Consider the following 21090-nt stretch of genomic DNA (forward strand, 5'->3'; position numbering starts at 1 on the left):
GAGCCCCTGGCCCAGGTTGCCCAGAGAAGCTGTGGCTGCCCCATCCCTGGAGGTGTTCAAGGCCAGGTTGGACGGGGCTTGGAGCAACCTGGTCTGGTGGGAGGTGTCCCTGCCCAGGGCAGGGGGTGGCACTGGGTGCCAGGGGGTGGCACCCTTCCAACCCAAACCATTCTATGTTTTTTCATCTTCCACTGGAAGGAAACTGCAGGTTGCTGAAACGTGGTTGTCGAAGGTTTCTCAAGGGGGAAAAGGAACAAAATGTTGAAATAGTTTGGGGCGATATCCTAAGAGTCCAGTGGAGTGTGGGAGCAGGAAACCTTAAAACGCGGAAAAATCGTTTTCTGCCCCAAAGTCTGGGCCTGTTTCGAAATGGCAGGTGGCGTCTTTTTGATGGTGGATGAAGCAGTTTGGGCAGGTGCCCGCCCAAATAGAAGCGTGTGAGGAGGAAGACAGGGGGGCGAGGCGAGGAGAAGGCCCCGACGTGGCGGAAGAGAGAAGGGGATGTGAGGCGCTGTCGGGGCGCGGGAGAAGCTGGAACCTCCGTGGCGACGCGTCGAGGGGTTGATTTAAAGCTTCTAATTGGGGTTTGGCCGCCAGTTAATTAAGGAACTGGGGGCGCGATGGGCGCAGTCTGGGGTGGAATGGGGCTGTGTGACGGGAGAGCGCGCGCGCGGCCGTTGGCGCCACGGCCCCGCCCTCAACGGCCGCGGCGGGCGCGGGGGGGAGGGCGGTGCCGCCAACGGCCTCTCAGGGGGCCGTTGGCGGCACCGCCCCCCCCCGCGCCCGCCGCGGCCGTTGAGGGCGGGGCCGCGTCTGAGGCGGCAGGAGGAGGAGGAGGAGGAGGGAAGAGGCGGCGGCAGCGGCAGCAGCAGCATGGCGGCCGGGCGTGAGCGGCTGAGCGCGCCGCCGCCGCCTCCTCCTCCTCCTCCTTCTTCTTCTTCTCCTTCTTCTTCTTCTTCATCTTCTCCGCCTCCTCCTTCTCCTGCCGCCGAACCGGAGCCTGCCGGCCCGCTGCCCAAATAACCGCCCCTGCCTCGGTCCTGCCTGAGAGAAGCGCCCGGCCATGGAGCTCGCCAAGCCGGCCTTCCCCGCGCTGCCGCAGGCCAAAGAGGACTCTGAGGTGAGCGGCGGAGGGGAGCTTGAGGAGAGAGGCCTGCTTCGGGCTCCCCTTCCACCACCCCCCTCCCCCCCCCTCCGCGGCCCTACGGGTGACAGCCCTCCCCGCCGTCCCCTTTCCCCTGGGCCTCGCTGGCTGCCTGCCTGCTCTGGGGGCTGTTAGCGAGCCCAGCCTGCTGAAGAGAGGGTGCCTGCTGTCACAGAAGCCCTCCCCCCAGTTCGTCTTCGCCTGGCTTTTGCCCTCTGGTGGTGGCCTTCCCCCCCTCAGCCTGCAGTCCCTGGTGTCCCCTGTTCCCTGCTTCAGGGTGTCACGGCCTGCCTGTTAGCCGCCCTTTCGCTTTCTGCTTGATGTTCCCTCTCCCCTTTGTATGGTCACCAGTCCTGCCCTCCATCTGCTGCTGGCTGCCTGCTTACCCCTTTTTGTACATACAGAAAGGTACCTGCGTGTCCCCTTCTAAGCAGTTGGTGCCTACTAACTCTTAGATACTCAAGCAACAATTTGGCACGCTGGTGAGCCTATTGGGGAGGCATTTTTATGGTGTTCAAGAGCCAAGACTTCTCTGCAAACTAAGACAGGTGGCAATATCTGCTAAGACTAAACTTCACCCCGCGTGGTGTCAGAGGAGTCGGGTCAGTGTGGTGTCTGATTTCTGAACTTGGCTTAGCTTCTCACCCTGGATACTGGTGGTGCATTTCCATGTGTCACAAACAGTACTGAGTGTCCGGCTTTGATAGTGTCAGATATTTAACGCAAAATGTCACAGTGTTTGTGCGGGGAGTTGACAGTATCCGAGCTCCTCAGAGATCTGTTGATTGTTGCATATTTCATAAATGTCAGCATTTATTTCTGTTTTAATGGAGTTATTGTTGAATGCAGTTATTGTGGTAAGTTACTTGAAATATGGAAGTTAATCGTTGGGGTTTTTTCTCATTTTTGGTTTTATTGTCAAGATATAATACCCTCTTCACCTCAGAGCTATGGAGGTATTTACAAGTCACTTTGGTTGCTTTCAGAAAGTTGTAATCAATTTGTATCTGAACACAAATTATATACCACCCTGTGAGGTTTATAATTTGCTTGGTTTTAAATATATTTTCTTTCTGGAGAAACTGATCATAGTATCTACAGTTACTTCTGAAAATGGTTAACTAAATTAGACTGGATGGCTTTTTGAACCTGTATATAACTAGAATGACTAAAAAGGAGTGTGTGGTTAAAATAGTTTTAAAAACAGAGGTCACTGCCAGTCTAACAACTCTTATCTGATGAAAACTGAAATTATAATACAATGTCCTTAGGTTGGATTTTATTATTGGCTTTTTTCATGATCTGTCTCTCAATAGTATAATGTATAGAAGTTAGAACTTCACATGCTGCAAGACCATAGTGGAGAATTTAAAGCACTATTTTTAAAATCTGTAAGTTATTTTTTTTTCCCATGGCTTACATTTGTGTCTGACTTGGTCTAAATACGCTGCAGTTGCAATATTTGGGGGAAAAAGAAAAGTTAAAGCCAGTGTGAGAATGTCAAAGTTCTTGTGGAGCTAACTTGTTAAGCAAAGGGTAAGAGACTTCAGCCTTGGGCCTTCAGCCCGATCCTTAGATTGATGCTTTGGAAAAGCAAAGTAATTAAACGAAAATAATTTTGTCCACAAAATGCAGTTATTCATGGAAAGCTGAAGATCATCTCTTGTGTGTTGGTGTGAGGAGGTTTTTTACTGAGGAATACTCTCTAATATTATTTCAGGAAGTTGGTTATGTATGGTTCAATGTCATCTTGGTAAATTTGATTTCAAGATATTGGGGGGGAAATGGAGGAGAGAGACCTTGGGGAATCCCTGGTTTACTTACGGATGTAGGCTGCTCCAGAGTAAGTAACCATGTGACAGCTTAAATAAGATTTAAATAAAAAAAAAAAGAAAAAAGCCAAATCAATGGGCTGATCTGCTTGACTGCACAACTTCACAGTCCCTGGTGCTGGCACAAGGAAAAGTCAAAGAGCAGGCAAGACTATCTGTTGAGGGGGTGAGAGCAACCTCTGGTTGAACTGACTTGGCAGACTACAGAAACGTACTCGAGATAAATAGGTCAGTTTTCTGGCCTGTAGATTGTTTGTGATGTCCCTAATCCCTATGCAGTATTACACATTGCTGGATTTTTAAACTACTTGGCTATTGGTACTGTTTGAAGCTTGTGAAATAGCATGTTAAGAAATGCTGGTGATATTTACCAGCTGGAGAGAGTTATGCCTTCTTTGCATTCCTGGTCTGATACCATCTCAGCAATTGATAGACCAGAAATTTTGTTGTTCTGGGTACTCTTAGTGACACGTGTCATTCTTTTTTCCTGCAGTTTGTGTGCACTTAAAGTTCATTCAGGTGGTGCGACCATGCTTGTTATAGGTCAAGCAAGCACAGACAGGTGTTCGCCAGTGTCTGCCACACTTCAGTACAAGCATGTGTCAGCGCTGGCTTGTAGCGCTTCCTCTAGTCCGCACTGGTGTGCTGGCTGCAGTCTGGGTGAATTGTCCAGTTCTGCAAGGTGAGCTAATGATGTCTGGGATAAGCCAGCTTCTGTCTTTCACTGGTGAGTCTGTGGTAGTTAAAAGCTGAACTCCTTTTTACAGGTCCTTATGTCATCCAAGTGTTTTCTACTTTTAATTTTTGGATATTCAACATGTAACTCATCATTCTTGCAAAGCTTTTCTGTTAGGTGCCGTGAACATCTGTAAACTGTACGTGTTCTTTTACAGATTGGTGGTAGCGAATATGTCAAAGTCCTATGAGTAATAGTGATCGTGCATGGCATGGAAACAATTCCTAAGTTTAGATTTATATGTCTTTTTCTAAAATTGGCACATTTTCCAATGTGAGGTCTCAAACTTTCTTAAATTTGAGAAGTGTTGCGTTTTTTTTCTTCCAGTATTAGCATGTATGGCTAAAGACATGTTAAAAGAGGGTCGGGTTAATAACGGATAGTGCATACTAGTATATTAGTACTGAGACATCTTAGCACCTTCAGAAAGATGGTAAATAAGGACTGGAATAATTCAAGGAATTTAATGGAAATTATTTTCCCATGAAATTTTAAACAACCAAAAGTGGTAGGATATATGCAATGGGAACACAGCAATAATTACCAGTTCAATTATTTGTTAAAACATTAGCATAGTTGCTTGCGAGCAGGCTGAGTAAACTAGTATCCGTGATGTATTTAGATTATTATTTTTTTTTAGGACTCTCCATGGATTTTGTAATGGAATTATCAGCTTATTAACTAAGCAGTCATGTTTGCCTTTTTATTATGCGTGTAAAAACTGAGCTCTCTTTAGCACATGTTTTTTTGAAGAAATTTACATTTCTTGTCAGCTATATTTAGTCTGAAATGCTAATGTATTTTTGACTGCTTTTTTTTTTAACTGTGCAGTAGTGCAGTCTGTCTGAAGGTGGAACAAATTTCTTAAACTTTGTTAGTATTGCTTTTGATAGGAAACACTAATAAACCCCTTAAACATAGTGATTTCCCCTTTTCTGCAGACTCTGTAAAATAAGTTGGAAGCCTGTATTGTAATATTTATTTTACCTGCTCACGTAAGAGAGCAAAAGAAAATTGAAACAAATGCTGTGTCATGCTGGGAAATGTAAATCAGGTGACAGATTTTGATCCTAACTCTGTGGGATACTATCAGACTGCTTTGCATAAAGCAAAAGAAATGCGCCATGGCAGCTGAAGTTGAGCAGACTTGTCAGTCGCGATTAACTTACGCCTTGCATCCGTGGGAAGATGATTGAAGAGTATAGGCATCCGCACAGATGTGAAGGTGGCTCACAACTGGAGGAGTTTGTAGAACAGGGAACTTAAAGCGTGTTTTTTTCATCTAAATGAGGATTGTAATGAGACCTGTCGGGTACTTGGCTGTCTCAATATAGCCCAACTCACTAGGCTGTAGTTAAAATTAAAAAAGGAAAAAAAAAGAAGCGTGAAAAAGGACGTACTTGCACCATTATAAACAATTCTAATAGTAATCTCAGTACAATTTTTCCTTCACCAGTAAAACTTGTTTATTAGTGCCCGTTCTAGAGATTCTTCGTAAAAAGTGAATCATCAAGACCTATTATTATAGTGGGTAGAATTGTCGTGGGGTGAATGCAGGAGAAATACTACTAGAAGAAATTCAGATGAGTCTTAGTTTCTGTGCAAGTCTGTTTAAAAAGAAAATAATACAAAAAGTGTGGCAGTCCTGCCATTTGGCTATGTGCTTCATCTAAAGTTAAGAATTATGCTTTTAGTCCTTTATTGTGCTTTAATGAAAGCCAGTGCTGATGATCCTGTGTACTAATTGGTGTTTAACAAGCTAGTAGAGCTTTTGGACCAATGTTACAAAATGGGACAAACATGAAACATTTGTTTCTTATCTATATTATATTTCTGCTTTCCATTTAGTTGTCTTAGTCTACCTTTTATCCTTTTCTGTGGCTCTTGTCTTTGCCAAAATAACCTTTATTTTCCTGTTGTACTCTTCTTCCTTCCTCTGTGTGCTCTGTCATTCCCACCTGCTGTTGTTTTTTCTCTCCACCTTCCTGCTTTTGTATTCCTTTGTATTTTCAAAAGCAAAAATGTCTGTATGATGAGGACTTCCCACTGTCTGAGTGCTCTTTACAAATACACAGAAAACACTGTCAAACGCTGCTTCCCAGCCCATGTTTACCGTTGTTGAGCCTGACCGAGGGGGAAATTGCCATTAGAGCAAAGCCCATCTAATAGCTGGCTTTGCTAAAAAGTCCTGCCAACCATCCAGTGTTGTCACCCTTTTTGTCCCAATGCTTATCTGACCTATAGTGACCTGGAGCAGGGAGCTTAATTGGTAGACAATCAGCTTTGCTAAAAAAGCTGTTAGTTTGGGTCCATTATAGTTTCCCGAGTGTGGTGACCATAGGATTAAACAACTGTGCAGGGGTGGGAGTGTAACCTCACCCTTTAACCAGCCACTGCTTTGGGTTAGTGGTTCTGTCAAAGCCTTCCTTAACCTTCTTAGTACAGCTCTGCTCTTGTTAGTGACATGCCCACATATTGAGTGAACAAAAAGAGCGGGTTTAATTTTTTATCTTCGATATACTTGCACTAGGACTTCTACCTAACACACACACACTTCTACTGGGAGTAACTGTGTCCAAGAACATGAAGCATGACTGAAACCAAAGATGCAGTCTTTCATTTCAGTCTTTGTTTGTAGCTAACTTAATTCCCTTAAAGCAGCGTGCTTCACAGTGATAGACATGACAGTTTCAGTAACACACAAATATTTTTCTTGAATTTGTTTTCAGTACTTCATTTAATTTGTCTGTTTTCTTATTACAAGATGGCAAATTAGTATGCTCTACTACTCCTTTACTATTTCATAATTTATTTTTACAACTGTTTGTTCCATTTTACAAAGTCCCTTGGTGTAACTAGCTTTATTTTTGTGCAGGTTTTTAAAGATAACGTTCCCCCTTTTGTCGGACAGTATCATTGGGTAGTTTTTTTCCAAAATATTGTCTAAAATACTTTCAAAACCAAGATGTGATCTCATTTCATTCTTTAAATTAGATTTAAAACTGCCTCAGAGCTAAGCATACAGCTTTTTGGTCAAGGTAGTTGTTAAGGGATCAGACCCATCCACAATCCAAGCTGCAGCTTGCTAAGGAGTGGTGATAGCAGTGTTGGCAGTTAATTTCATCATGTCCTCTGACTGTTCTGATATAACACTGTTTAGCTGTAATTTTAATTTCCTATACAGAGCAGTACAAAGTTGCAGCCAAGAGATCAGTTGGCCAGAGCAGATGAAGGAACTGAAGCAGGTCAGCAGAATGTGTGGCTGTCACTGCCGTAACAGTTGTCTTCAGCTTTGATTTCACAACTTGTGGAAGAATGTTGTACCAGGGTTGGAGGAGAGACTTCAAGTGTTAAAGCTTATATGAATATTCCACTAGACAGGGAAACAAATTTAGGCAGGAGGATTCTAACATCCCTGGATTCTTGAGGCGCACAAGGAACAATCAATCATACAGAAGTCTTGCTGTGATGAATTGCGATGGGAAGAGAAATCTGCACAGAGAGATAAGTGATGCTATTAATCAACAACAAAAGGGCTGTCTGAGTGTTGGGAAAGGGTCAGAAACCTGGAGTGGTCAGGAAGGTTTTACTGGGAGTTGCATGCAGCTTTTCAAGAGGACCCGAGTTGGCCTTGAAAGTAGGAAAAGTCATTGCAGATGGTGGCTGATGCCCAATGACACTGAACAGATAAGGGGCAGCAGATAGAAGCCTAGGAAAGATACTTCTTGGTGTTGGATTCTCATTCTTTAAACTACTGATTTGATTTATTTTACTGGGGGTTTTATCAGCACCTTTGAGAGCTTCTTCCTCCATCTACGGCAGTTGTGGTTTGCAGGCTCTACTAATTATAAAGCAGCTGTTTAACCATAGTAATGAAAGTTCAGTACTGCGGATCCCCTTTCAACCAAAGCTGAGCTTCAGCAGAGACAGGCTAGATGGGTCTTCAGACTTAAACTGTTGGTTAGGGACCAGTTACGCGATGCCACCAATATCCATTTCACTGCAGTCCTTCTGGTGAGGCATACGCAGGTTGCATAAGGTACGTTGTGGTGCTGTGTTTAAAAGTCATAGTCTTTACTTTTGTGCAGATCTTGAGCACAGGTGAGTCTCAATGTCAGGGTTGTTAAACTAATTTAAAAAAATCATAATATGAGTTTATATTAAGTCCTAGCCAAAGTCACTCTTTCAGGAAAAAGTCTATGTGTACACGCATTTGCACATGTCAATGTTAGGTGTCAGGCTTTTTGCCATTGAACTGTTCCTCTAAAGAGGAGCAGGTATAGCTTTAGCAAAATATTAACAAAATAACTATAATTGTTGGCAGAGTAACTCTTGATGTAGTTTGGATGTTGGTTACCAAGAGGCTTTTTGTAGCATAGACAAGACTTGCCTATTCATTCGTATCTTCATTTTATTTCAGCTTGAGATTGGCTGTAGGTGGGGGAGAGAGGGCTTTGGAATGTGCTTTATTCCCTTTTCTCTTGCCAGTCACTTGGTTCTGGGACAGTAGTTAAAGTGCTTGGATGGTCCCTGGCATTTCATTTGTGCAAATACAAAATACAGCAGATGTGTGCTGTGAACACCCACAGCAAAACAGCTGAGGTATCTTTTAAACTTGTCTGTCAGTGAATGACAGTCTAGTTTGGGAAGATCTGCCAGAGGTGACTGAGTGCCTCCTCTTTAAAATTTTGCGATTGCGGGGGGTGGGTGGGTGTTGTATTCCTTCTCTTTTCCTTTATCTTGTGAGTATTGAAGATCACTTCTTCCACTGAGGTGTCACTTATTCTTATCCTGTAGAACCTACTGAATGCTTAGCAGCAAGGAGTGCTGTTATTCTGTCCAAGTCTAGCATCATCAGTTGTCATCTTAGAAAAATTCTTGTATTTGTCCGATTAAAAAAAGAAATTTTCAGTTATTATTTGTCTGATGGGTGCTTCAAACAGTGTGGAAAACACAGTTGATGAATTAATTCCCTAAAATGAGACCTCTGCTTGGGTTCAGTCTACATTAATAGATTTTTTTAAAAACAATTTTCCATAACATTTGAATAATCTGGCATTGCTAGTTTTAAAAGCCTTGAAGGGCTGTCAGAAAATCACTCTTTCAGTAGTTGGTGTACTTGTCTCAGACTAAATGTTTTCTTTATACATCATCTTTCAGGTATTTATTTTGCAGACTAAATTCTATTGGAAACTCTACCTTTTTGGCTTCTTGAAGAACATTGAAGACTAATGTCTGGAGCCAACGCTGACATTTTTTTTTTTCTTGTTCAGAACATGTGTGGTATCTGTTGTCTTTTGGGTTTCGATTTCCTTTGGACTATATATTGCTAAATTTTTGCCTACTTCTTTTGCACAGCTTACAGCTGTTGGGACTAACACAATTTCCTGCTTCTAATGCACTTGAAAGGAATATTTATAATGTATTGTTAAGTCCCCTTGGCCAAAGTACTGATGAATTTGTGTTTATGCTCCAGATTAAGACTTTTAAATTCTACAAGTATATAAATGAAGTAATAAGCCCACTTAAGCGCTTGTATATTCCTGGAGTATAGCTTAAGCTTTTCAGAGTTTATTATTCATAATATTGTTTCTATGCTTGGACAGAACTGGGTTTTTCTTGCTTTTTGAGTGAATTATGCTTTTGTATACACAGTGAGGCAACAGGATTGCGCTAAACACTCTTAGGTCAACCTTCAAAAGATACAGTTCCTTAAATATCATCCTTTCACTACAGGATTTCTGCTTTCTACTACCAGGAGCTTTTATTGTTACAACTAGAACATTCAGAAATAACCTCGCTGCTTCTCTAGTAAAGACCATTTCAGTGCATTTTATTTCTCTGTTTGTACTACTATTTTTGGTAGTCTTCAAAGAATTGTTTTGAGTGGCTTAATGTGTGTTTGCTTTCTCAGAAATGCTGTCCCAGATTCAATTCAAGTGGTTTCCACAAGAACTTTACTGATACTAAAATCCTTTCTAATTCCACTACCAAGGGCTAGCAAAATCTCACTGTGTCTTAGAGAAGCACTGGATTTTTCTTGTGTGTCTTAGTAAAAAGAGGGTTAACGTGAAATTAATGCTACCAGGACAACTGCAGGTGCTAAGGTGGACAATGATGCAGTTTAAGGTCCTGGATCTTCCTTGCTGTAATCCTAACCTCACTTCAGAGGTGGAATATTTAGAGTTTAACTTTCTCATAGTTTTGAGAAGATTGGAACATCAAGAAGAACGCCATATGGCAAAGTTTTTTCTTAGCTGCCGGTGTGTGTGGATCAACCAACAAAGTTATGTAAATAAATGTATGCAGTCTATTTGATTTGATATGTTTGAATACTTCCTTTTTTTTTTTTTTCCTCCAGCTGGTAACTGTGATCTCAGAAACAACTCCTTCATGTGTGAGGGTCAAAAATGAGTAAGAGCCCGTTAATAGAGGACAGTGGGAGTTGTAAAGAAGGAAAGGCAGGAATAGAGTCTGCCAGAGTGTTTTTCTGTTTAGCTTTGTTGGTTCTGTAAAATGGAGCAAAGGATAGAAAATGTTGATCCTGGCATTTGCTCTGGACAGCCCTGATAGCTGGGAAGGGCTGTTTCCCGAGTGGTTAACCTTCACAAATTCGTGGGTCGGAGATTCTGCAGAAGGGTGCGATGTACTAGCTGTGAATTAACTGAGGAGGAGCATTGTGTCCTTGTGGCTGAACACAAATGTATGCATTTGCTCTGCAAAGATCCATCCCAGTGTAACTGTCCAGGATGGAGAAAAGTGGAAATTCACTTTAATGGCTTGTTGTGTTCATGGAGAACATCAGTTTCTAGAATTGTTAAAGCTAAATCCTGAATATTCAAAATAAAGTTAATTTGAATATATTAGGAGAGGCAGTGTGGATTTTAGGGGAGTTACCTGCTATACTTGTTATCTTCTAACTGTTTTTTCAGTGGCTTTACGAATGCACCAGTCAAAGGAGGTTTGTTTTTTTTTTTTTGCTTCTGTGGCTAGTACAGAATGTTCTAAAGCTTTTTTCCTTTTTCTTTTCTTTTCTTTTAATTTTTTTTTTTATTCTGTCCACTCTAGAGGGAAGTTTCTAAGCAGAAAGCTGAGGTGTGGATGTACAACACTGGCTATTCTGCACAAGCTTCATCACTGATGATGTAGAGTACTTGAGGTTTCTTCACGTTAACTTTCAAAGTAGCATTTCTTGCACTTCAGTGTTACTGGTCTCCATGTGGAGAGTTAGCATTAAGCGTAAGCAACGTGCCTATTGCATAGCAGGTAGCTTATATGATCTGCAGAAAACAGATTTTGATTCTTTTATATAACATGCACATACAGATCTCTGCCTGTCTCTGCCTAAAAACACATTTGTGTTTTTCCCTTTGTGTGTATATGTAATTATTTTTTATTTTATATTTAAGGATTGGACCTATCCCATGAGGAGAGAGATGCAGGTATGACACACTTTCATTTGCCATTTGAGTCAAAACCCATGTTGCGTTCAGGAAGAAAAGGAGCTGGTATCAAAATCAGTCTTTAGGGGTGAAGTGTCAGGCGGCACCATGGGAGAGATGTGCAAGGATTGCCGGCTTAGAGTGCAGGTGTGCTTGGATCTCCCCAGTGCAAGTACTAAAAAAATAATTTAAAAAAAAAGTAACGTTGTTCTTTTCTTCAGAATGCCCAAAATAACTACATTTTTGACTTTGTGAATGTTTTAGGAGATGATTACTAAAAATATATTGAACCTTTGCTTTTTAACTTAAATTTGGTTGGAAGTAAGTGTTCTCAACTAGGATAAACAATTAAAATTTTCCTACCGTGGTGTCAGCCAAATCTTTGCACCAGATAAGATCTACAGACCCGCACATCTTTATTGCTAGGGAGATAAATGGTTAAAAATGGGTATTTTCCTACTACTAGGACAAAGCTAGAAGACTTACCATGTGTGTATCTTTTTCCATGAGAATGATTTGGAATTAATTGCCAGACATGATTATATACAAAGTCAAAGTTCCTTTCATTTGATCTGGGGCTGACTAAGATGTAGTAATCAAACTGGAACTTAGTACAAATAAAGGACTTGATTCCTGTTCCAAAACAGGATCTCCTGCACAAAGATCATGTTTCTTTTATGTTGCCAAACCTTCCCCCCTCCCCCCGGCCCTTGTCCTGTTATAAATGACACTTGGTCTCACTAATATGTAAATTAATTGTTTCCATGGCCACGGTTTGAGTGCAATGTATTATTTCAAATAATTTTGAGTTAGTATTAAATGTCTGTTTTTTTCTGTCCCCTAGGAAATTTTACCTGGGTTATTTTTAGGCCCATATTCTTCGGCTATGAAAAGCAAGGTATGATTTTTCAGAGTAGTGTCTCATAAGGAAGCTTTGCTGTGGCAATTTGTTACTGTGGTGATACGTTCAAGTGTTGTCTATACAGGTGTAAAGTTGGCTGCAATCCTGAACTGAAACATAATAGATGCCAGAATAGAAGTAATACATGGTGCATTTATGGGATCGTCCTTTTAGCCTGCAGGATTATCTGTCTGGGGCTGGTGTCTGCATTTTTCTTAACAATCTTGTCAGCTAAAGGGATACTTCGGGAGAAAAATGAAAAAAGAGTCCTGATTAAATTCTTTGATGTGGCTTGAGGTTCTGCGACCGTTCATACACACACACGTGCATGCTCTCTCAGTGCAGCTGGTCAGTTTTACTTACTCCTTACAAACCAGAGAAAAGTGCAAGTTTGAAGTGACTTGCACACTAATTGCAGTGAGCATTCATGTGTGAGCTTTTTGTATTAAAAATTGAGCCTTATAGTTAAGCTTGAATATAATTCTTAGAAAAAGGTGAAACATTTGAGACTTGCACAGTATGGATCAGGCAATCTGTTTCCTTTGTTAAAGTGTTGCAGCAGAGATGTCACACATATACAGTAAAATAAGGCAAATTGCATCTACAATAAAGTCAGGCACTGCTAAGCTTGAATCTGTGAGCTTACCTCACAGTTTAGAAGATCTTACTTTCAATGGTCTGATTCAAGCAAGAATCCAATGCTAGCTGAAAATTACTATGTCACGTAGGGACTTGCAATTTCAGGCAAAGTGAAAAGTGAGCAGACACAAATGAGTTCGTTGAATGCTGCCTTTACTGCCTGTTCTTTTTATCATTTTTAGGAATGCTTTTTCTTGCAGCTCCTAGTGGTTGTGTTTTGTCTTTCTGAAAGACAGAATTTTTCCCACTATGCTTTGAATATTAGAAAATTAGCTCTGTTTTTCCTTCAGGAAATGATATAGCTCTGTTGTGTATTTAAGTGTAGTTTTTCTTTTTATTACTGTACTATAGATGGATTCAGTAATTTAAAAACTCTGTTGTTTGGTTTTTTTTTCCCCACAGCTACCTATACTTCAGAAACATGGAATAACCCATGTGATATGCATACGGCAAAACATTGAAGCAAATTTTATTAAACCAAACTTCCAACAGTTATTTAGGTGAGAAATGATCATAATGTGCAGACTCATAAACAATGCTTTTAAAAGCTCTTGCTTTTAAACACCTTATTCTGTATTAAGGAGATTTTTTTTTAACGTTGGTGTTCTTTCCAAATATTTTCACATTGTAAACACTATTTGAAAAATGTGATAAGGTGTAGGAAGACTCTTAAATCCAAACCATTAAGTTTATTCATCCTGCTAAACTGTAGACATAGACAAATCTGCAAATGAGAAGTATCCATTAGTTTGCAGTAATGATCTTCAGTTTTAAAGTTGTTAGTTCTGAGTACAGTTTGTCCTGCTAATAAAACATTTGAGGTAACTTAATCAGAATGTGTGTACCTCTGAAAAAGTTGTGTAGAGCCCCAGGGAAGAGTACTGGCCCGTATTTACAAACTGATGGGGAGCACGTGAGTACATAGTATGCTGCTTTCAAACAATGTTGAGTCACCTGTAGCATAGCACTTGTGAATTTCTTCCACTCTGAGGGGGGATTTTGGCAGGGGATGTTGGAGAAGGTTCCTCACCTGCTTCCTCATAAAGACAGCTCAGAGGTTGCTTGACTGAAGTTCTGGAGCTCAGACCAGAGAGTGAAGCCAGGAAGGTGGTGCTGGCTTCCTTCTGTAGGCTTGAGTATTGTAGTGGGGTTGAATCAGCTTTACATGTACCACTGGCAGCAGCTCTGGTGTTATTGTGTACTCATAGCAACTGTTTTCATTGTAGGTATTTAGTGTTGGATATTGCAGATAATCCAGTTGAGAATATAATACGATTTTTCCCTATGGTAAGTATTTGTGTGTTAATGTGAATGGTTTGGGAATGGAGTTGCCCAGTGAGAGTTTTCTGAATTAACAGATACCAGTTTTACATTTGTGATGCCCAGCCTGAGGCACCTGGAAGGGCTGTGACTCTTTAGTTGACCTTATTACTGCCACTTTAGTAAGCGTAATTAACTCCTTTTTTACACATCTGGAAACTGAGGCAGAGTTGTAAGAGCTGTATCTTACTATTGTCACAAAAAAAAAGAAAAAAAGACTGGTCTCAAACCAAAGAAATTGGGTAATGGGAGAATGCTGGAGAGCTTGGCCTGCAGGAAACCCGAGCCCAAGATTATTTACATCTCTTGTATCAAATACTAGAACAAATTCAACAGAAAATAGTAACTAGTTGGCATAACTAAGTGTTGCAGCATCTTGAAACATGTTTACTGTAGAGGAATTAAAATAACTTAGTTAAGTTAAACAGTACCTGGTGTTTATTTATATATATGTTTATATATACTGGTGTTAAGAAATGGAATAAACCCTTAGTTTTGAGCTATGGTTTTGTATCTTTGTTTTAGGTTAGTTTGCAACAGAGCAAAAGCATTTTGTTCCTTCCCCCACCAAAAAAAAAAAAAAAACCAACAGAAAAACCACCCCAAGACCCATCAAAAAGCTCTTCTGGCTTCCCTGCACGTGGCAGAGGTGGTCATGGTTTTGCACAACATGACAACAAATCAGTTGATGGCTTGAGGCTTTTCTAAAATGTAATGCAATTTGATCAAACAATATCCTCTGCAAATCTCGCAGTTACTGACATCTGAGTAGCTCTGTGTTGGTCTGTTTTTAAGAGTCTGGTCTGAGTTTTTCCCACAATGAATTATTTAGCTTTTGCTTTTCATCTGACCAGCTGTTTCAACCTGGCAGTATTCCACAGACCTCACTGCATGATGTCTCACCTTTTAGATTGATTGAACTGCTTTTATAATTGAAAATATTGGAGAACTTCCAGGAAGACACAGGTGTCAGTAGAGTGGTCCAGGCCATACTGTAGTTGGGGTGTGTGTGTTTGTGGGTTTGGATTTTGTTCCCCCCCTCAACTTTAAGCAAAGATGTTTGGAAGTTACGTTTTATTACAGTGGCATGATATGTGACGTGATGATTGTAAAAGGCACACATACTGGATTTTTATGCATTTTTGTTTCTAACTTCGTGCTAGTTTTTTACTGACAATTTTATGGATAGTTAAAAGTTCAAAAGAAATATGTGTTCAGTTGAAGCGATGCCTAAGTCTCTATAACCAGAGTGCATTATTGTCACTGTATATAAAGATCGATACAAAAATGCTACCAAATTTAAATGCAAGTAGCAATAACATCTAAAATAATCTGAAGCTGAGTCTTGTAATTATTTTTCGTTTTAGACTAAAGAATTTATTGATGGAAGTTTACAAAGTGGAGGTAAAATCATTAACTTCTTCCCTTCATTTACTAATACATTGTTGTTAAAGCTTTAAAACTAACTTAGTGGTATGTATTAGAGGCTCTTAAGTATGACGCTTTCTTAAACTTGGGGTTTTAGTGTGCTTGATTTGAACTATATTATACGAGTTCAGAGCAAAGTGTTCTTCTTTCCTTTGCCTCCAACTGGAAAACGAACCTCTTGGTGTATCTGTTTTGTTGTGGGATTTATTTTTTTTTTCCACTTTAAACACAACTGTGTTCTGTGCATGAGGGTTGTTTTTGTCACCACTCTAAAGTAGGGCCTTAAATCTGCATTGTGGTCCTGGAATGCAGGATGAGAATTACTCAAAATTCTCAGAGGAGCAGAAACCCGTGCTTCTGTATCCCAGGGCAGTAATGGGCAGAGTGTAGTTTGTAATCTAGAGTGAAGTAAGACACATCTATTATTCTTAGGATGTACCTTGCTACTGTGTAGTTCTCCGTAACAAGGAATGTAGTTTACATTTCGAAGAATTTTCTTCAGTCTATACAAGTATGTTTGCTTTTTTTTTCTCCTTCTCAGGAAAAGTTCTGGTCCATGGAAACGCAGGGATTTCTAGAAGGTAGAAAACTGTCCATCCTGCTTATTAATCTTTTTTTAGGCCATGGAAATATATTTTACTAATTTTTTTTTTGTTTCTTTTCAGTGCTGCCTTAGTTATTGCATACATAATGGAAACTTTTGGGGTGAAGTACAGGTAAGAACAGACCATGGTCGTGTAGTTAACCATTTGTCTGAGTACTTCAGTATGGATAATATGTCTGATACATCTGTAGGTATTCATTTTCTAATTCAAGTGGTATTAAGTGAATAATAATTTTGGAGGGAATGTAAACAGTCATATATTGATTTATAAGCCAGTTGTTACTTACTGGGATTGAGTGAAGACTTTACATGGGGCAGATTGTTCCATTTCATGGCAGGTTTGTTTACATCCTTTGTTTAAGAAGTAGATACCTGCTGCTCCTGGGAACAGGGTATCAGCCTGTGTAAAACTACAGGAGAGGCCCCAAGAGGCTGTTCCGAGCAGAGTGTTGAAAACGGGCCAGCAAGCTGAAGTCTGGAGGTGGGGTGGGCAAATAGTATTTTACAACTACTGCTTCCTACTTTGCCCAAACAATTTCACTTATACAAACCAGTTCTGAGGAGCGTTTAGAGGCTGTATATCTCCTAAGAACTGATAATCAGAAGGAAGACTCCTGAAACCACAGGCTTTTGTCATAATCTGTTTTCCATTGAAGTCTTTTCTCTCTCCTTCTTTCCTTAAGGGACGCATTTACTTATGTTCAAGAAAGAAGATTCTGTATTAATCCTAATGCTGGATTTGTCCATCAACTTCAGGTGACTTTTTTTCTTTTTTTCTGGTCATAACTCAGAATTCATTTGATGAATCATCTTCCTGCAAAACAGCTGTTTCTACTTAGGCTTAACATTTACTTGAAGCATACTTATACAGTAAATGTCAGAAGCCATAGTAGAGCTTGGGAGGAAGATGAGTGGGTACCCTCGTTCGTTAGATTTAAGCTTTAGGCAAAGCAAATCCGGAAATGGAGGAGAAATAAAATCCTGTTTTGTGCAGTCATTAAGAGACTCTGAAACAACTTAATTGGTGAATAAGGAAACTGCAAAGGGAGTACTGTGGCACGCATCAGTTGCACTTCTTGACATTTGCATTCACAGGTGAGGAAATTCACAAGTCTGAACCAGCAAACAGTGGTATCAGGAAGTTGCTTTATCATATTCCAGGAGTCTGTTGGCTGAATGGAGGGCAAACATCAGGACAGTGTGTTGAAACAGGGTTGCAGTGTTTCTGCTATTACTTAGGTGGCTGGCAGCAAGGTGATTGAATATCTCCTAGAGTTTGAGGTGTTTTTTAAAGGCCCGTGAGGAGTTGCTGTGTGGCACCGAAAGCACGACAGGTCACTAGATCACAGCTTCAGGGCCCTGCATGGTTTGTCCTTGTAACAAATCTCTGAACTGCTGTATTCCGAGTTTGGTTTGTTTCTGCTGTCTGAATTGCCTACTGGGAAAACCAATGAGTTCTCTGAACATTCTCATGGAATTTTTGTAATGAAAGTGTAGTCTCTTCCTTAAAGGATGACAAGAAATGGCTTTAAGTTTTCTTTTGCTCTGTCTTCCTGATGGTTCTTGTCATTCACGTCAAAACAACAAAGAACTCTCCTCCTCTAAAATCTCCACCTTACTATATGATACCATCTAGTCTGTCCTAGTGAACTCTCTGAATTAGTCCTTCTCGTAATTACAAAGGATTAATAGCAATATGTATTATTAAACTTTTTCAGGAATATGAAGCCATCTATCTAGCAAAATTGACCATCCAGATGATGTCACCACTGCAGCTGGAGAGATCCCTCTCAGTTCCCCCTGGTACTACAGGTCAGAAGCCTCTGCTGTTGTGTGTGATACTGCCCCTTACCTGCTGTTGTGAGGTGCCTTTCGCACCCTCAGCAGCAGGGAATCTCAGACTTCTGGGAAGGAGATGGCTGCAGTTGGTGTGCAAGCCACGCTCCAACTTTAGTCTGCAGTACTTAGATATTCTGTTCTCCCACGGTTGAACTTTCCTGTGTTGTTGTCTGCACTTCCATGATATACTGGAGAAGGGCCCTGCCTCTGCCTCTCCTTCAAAAACCCCGAGTTCCCTAGAGAAATTGAGTGAAAGGCTGAAAGCAGCCAATGCTCATGACATAATCGCTGCCCTTAAAATTAAGGCAGTTGCTCTGAAAGAAAGTTTTGCTGTGCATTTGAAAATATAATGTTATCTGAATTGTACAGAGGTGTGCTGGTAGCAACCCCTGCTAAAGGCCAGTGAAAATGGAGTCTGGGGAGAGATGTAAATGGAGGGTGAAAAATAGTGTGTTCTAGAAAAGTTCTCTTCCATGTGGAGAAGTGCGGGGAAAGAAGAGTGGTGTCGGAACTGGCTGCCCAAAAGCAGAATGCCTTCAAAGGGTATTGCAAGAAGGTGGTAACAGCTGCCCTGTAGTTCTGCTCACAGCTGCGTATTGTTAGAGCTGGTCTTTTCAGATGAGTCCTCCTTCCTCTTGCCTTTTGCAGGAAGCTTAAAGCGAATGCACGAGGAGGATGAAGAACTTGGAACCATGCAAGCGGCGGCAGCACAGAACAGATGATACCTGAGGACAGCACTGTTTGTATTGTGAATTCCTGCCAAGAAAGGTGAAGAAAACTAGGGAAAAAGAACTAAAATGCAAAATGATGAACACACACATAGCTTCTTTTCAATTACATGTTGCTTTCAGATGTAAATCTGCCTCTGCAACACACTAAGCATCATTTTTAAGATGTTGGACTTCTTGAATGAATAGATGGCACTGATTGTTTTACTCCTTTTTTACACTTTACAGTTTTATTCTAAACCAAGATTTTTGGACTTGCAAAGAGGTATTATTGCAATAATGCACTTTTCATACTTGAAATTTCTTTATTTGTATGATATAAAGTTATTACTTTAAACAAAATGCAAGTTGGGGGGGATTTGTTTATAAAGTTATTTGTGTAATTTATAACAAGAGACTTTAGTAAAGAAAAAGTTTGCTAAAACTGACCTTGTTCTCAGTATATATTGTGCTTGTAGAAATGTGCTTTACAAACTGCACTATGCACTACTGGCAATTGAGCAACAGCAGGCATCTAAGCAGTATTTAACTCTTTACCTTGTTATAAAATCTCATTATATACTGAATTACTTTGAGACTGACACTCTTGAGACCAATTTAAAAGAAACTACTGCTCTAAAAATCTCTACTTGTTTTATGCAAGTAAACTTTAACAGAGCACTTACTAATTACTTAATAAAATAGTCACGTGCTGAATTAATACAGAGGGCAGCTACCAATTTTAGGCAACTCAAGACTGAATTCTTTCAGCTAGCATTAAAATGTTGCTTGTTACATTAGTTGTAGGTTGATTTAACGAGTTGAACAAACCAGTATGGTCCATCTGCCTACTAGAATCTTCAGACTGGTATTGAAGGAGTAGTTCCCTTTGTAAGACAATAGTTACATCATTTGAGGTAAAAAAAAATTGGGTTGGTGTTTGAGAACTGATCCCCAAAGCACTGGCCATGATGGTATCAAGACCTAAAGGATTCGCCTCAACTCTTGCAGGCAGATGTCTTTGAATTTGAAGGCAGGAATCGAGACAGTGAAGCCATTTTGAGCTTGTGAGAATCTCTTCTGATGCTGCCTTCTGCTGGAGGATCCTCCAGCAGCTTGTTTGCTTTGTGGGAGTTGTGCCTTGCTTTGTGTGTTGAAGGCAAGCTGACCACACCTGCCACTTGCTGATCTTTGCTTAGTCACTGATCCTCTGCCCTGTCTTGCAGCTCCTCAGGAGGAACAGTCCCTCCAGAGCAAGGCTGAACTCTTGGCCTGTGTCAAGGCTCTTAAAAGTTGTGAGCAGATTCTGGTCTGAAGGCTGCTGCCTGGGTTAAAGCATGCTGCTAGGACTGATGCTGGTGACACCTGAGGAGGAGATCCTCCTCAGTTAGGGTGCTTAGCCAAGACAGGACTCAGGGGTGAGGCTTTACAGCCTCAAAACCTCTTCTCCTGTGGAGTGTGAAGGCCCAGGAGGGTTCACAGCTTCAATGGAGCTAAACTAGGGCTCAGCAGCACTTTCCCTTCACTGCTGTCTGTCCTCTGCTACCCATGTCGGTGATAGAGCAGCGCAAACCCTTCAGAGAAGGAAGAAAAACAAATCTTTAAGAAATGTATGATGCCTTAGTTAGGAAGTTTTCAGCATGGAAAAGGGAAGTGTTACTGTTATCTACTGAAGAACTACAACTTGTGGGTGTTAAGCTGACCAGCTAAGCATGTGGTGCTGGTTCTGCAGTTGTAGGGTTTATTACACGCTGTTCACTGACTCTCTGTAAAAGAATGCTTCTGAGACTGCCACGTGGCTGCCCTGGGCTTTGTGGGTGTCTGTCTCTTGGGCAGCTCTTGCCAAATGCTGCCAGCTACAAGCTCCTGATGAAACAAGGCTGGGAACCAGGACTTGTGCAGAACAGTGCTTTCTGTCTCAGCTCCCTGGGGATGGGGTTGAGCTGAAACACAGACGGAAGAACACTCTTGATTCATCGAACTCTCCCCTGCCAGAGAGGCTTGGTCATGGGCAGTCTGGTTCTGTGATCTCACCACAGTCCTGGTGCTTCTCTGGGGAGACTCTTTCACAAGCTAACAAGCTTCATGACTAAGGATTTTCCCACCCATTTTATTTTTTTCATGCTGTTACCTCCTCATGATGCCTTCTACAGTCATTCTGGTCTGTCTGCCTGCTGCCTCACAGATAACAGCCTCTCACATCCTAAGGGAAGCAGAGATTAGTTTTCCTTATGTATCTATTATTAAGCCTTTTATTTAAAACTTCTTGATATCTGACTCGTTTAGCTTACTGACTGTGGGTATTTCAATTACTGATTGCTTTCTGGGGTTAAACCAAAGGTGGTAATTAGTAGCAGGGGTAGCACTGTGGCCTTCCAATAGCAATAGAGGTTGAATTTTCTCCCTTCCCCAGGTTTGGACACAAAGCTGCAGGACCCAGAGCTTTAGGGAGCCACAGCTGTATGTTAAGGTGCTAGAGTTCCCTTTCCAGCTTTGGG

The 21090-nt window shown here is 41.0% G+C and overlaps 1 protein-coding gene across 1 annotated transcript; it reads left to right on the forward strand.

The window, feature by feature from the left end:
- Positions 1-814: 814 nt before the first annotated feature.
- On the forward strand, positions 815-19041 carry STYX (serine/threonine/tyrosine interacting protein). The gene is made up of 11 exons (XM_054198917.1): positions 815-1120; positions 11122-11154; positions 11999-12052; positions 13097-13194; positions 13921-13981; positions 15382-15418; positions 15984-16023; positions 16108-16158; positions 16730-16802; positions 17765-17858; positions 18534-19041. The coding sequence occupies exons 1-11, from the start codon at positions 1064-1066 to the stop codon at positions 18605-18607; spliced, it is 672 nt and encodes a 223-aa protein (XP_054054892.1). The 5' UTR covers positions 815-1063; the 3' UTR covers positions 18608-19041.
- Positions 19042-21090: the final 2049 nt, after the last annotated feature.

This window comes from Rissa tridactyla, chromosome 4 (assembly GCF_028500815.1).
Source record: "Rissa tridactyla isolate bRisTri1 chromosome 4, bRisTri1.patW.cur.20221130, whole genome shotgun sequence".
NCBI classification, from domain to species: Eukaryota; Metazoa; Chordata; class Aves; order Charadriiformes; family Laridae; genus Rissa; species Rissa tridactyla.

Bases quoted from the DNA above. Each gene is read 5' to 3' on its own strand.
- STYX (XM_054198917.1), top strand. From the start codon at position 1,064: ATGGAGCTCGCCAAGCCGGCCTTCCCCGCGCTGCCGCAGGCCAAAGAG. The intron at 12,053-13,096 runs GTATGATTTTTC...TTTTCCCCACAG, and splicing joins CTTCGGCTATGAAAAGCAAG to CTACCTATACTTCAGAAACA. The intron at 16,803-17,764 runs GTGACTTTTTTT...AAACTTTTTCAG, and splicing joins GATTTGTCCATCAACTTCAG to GAATATGAAGCCATCTATCT.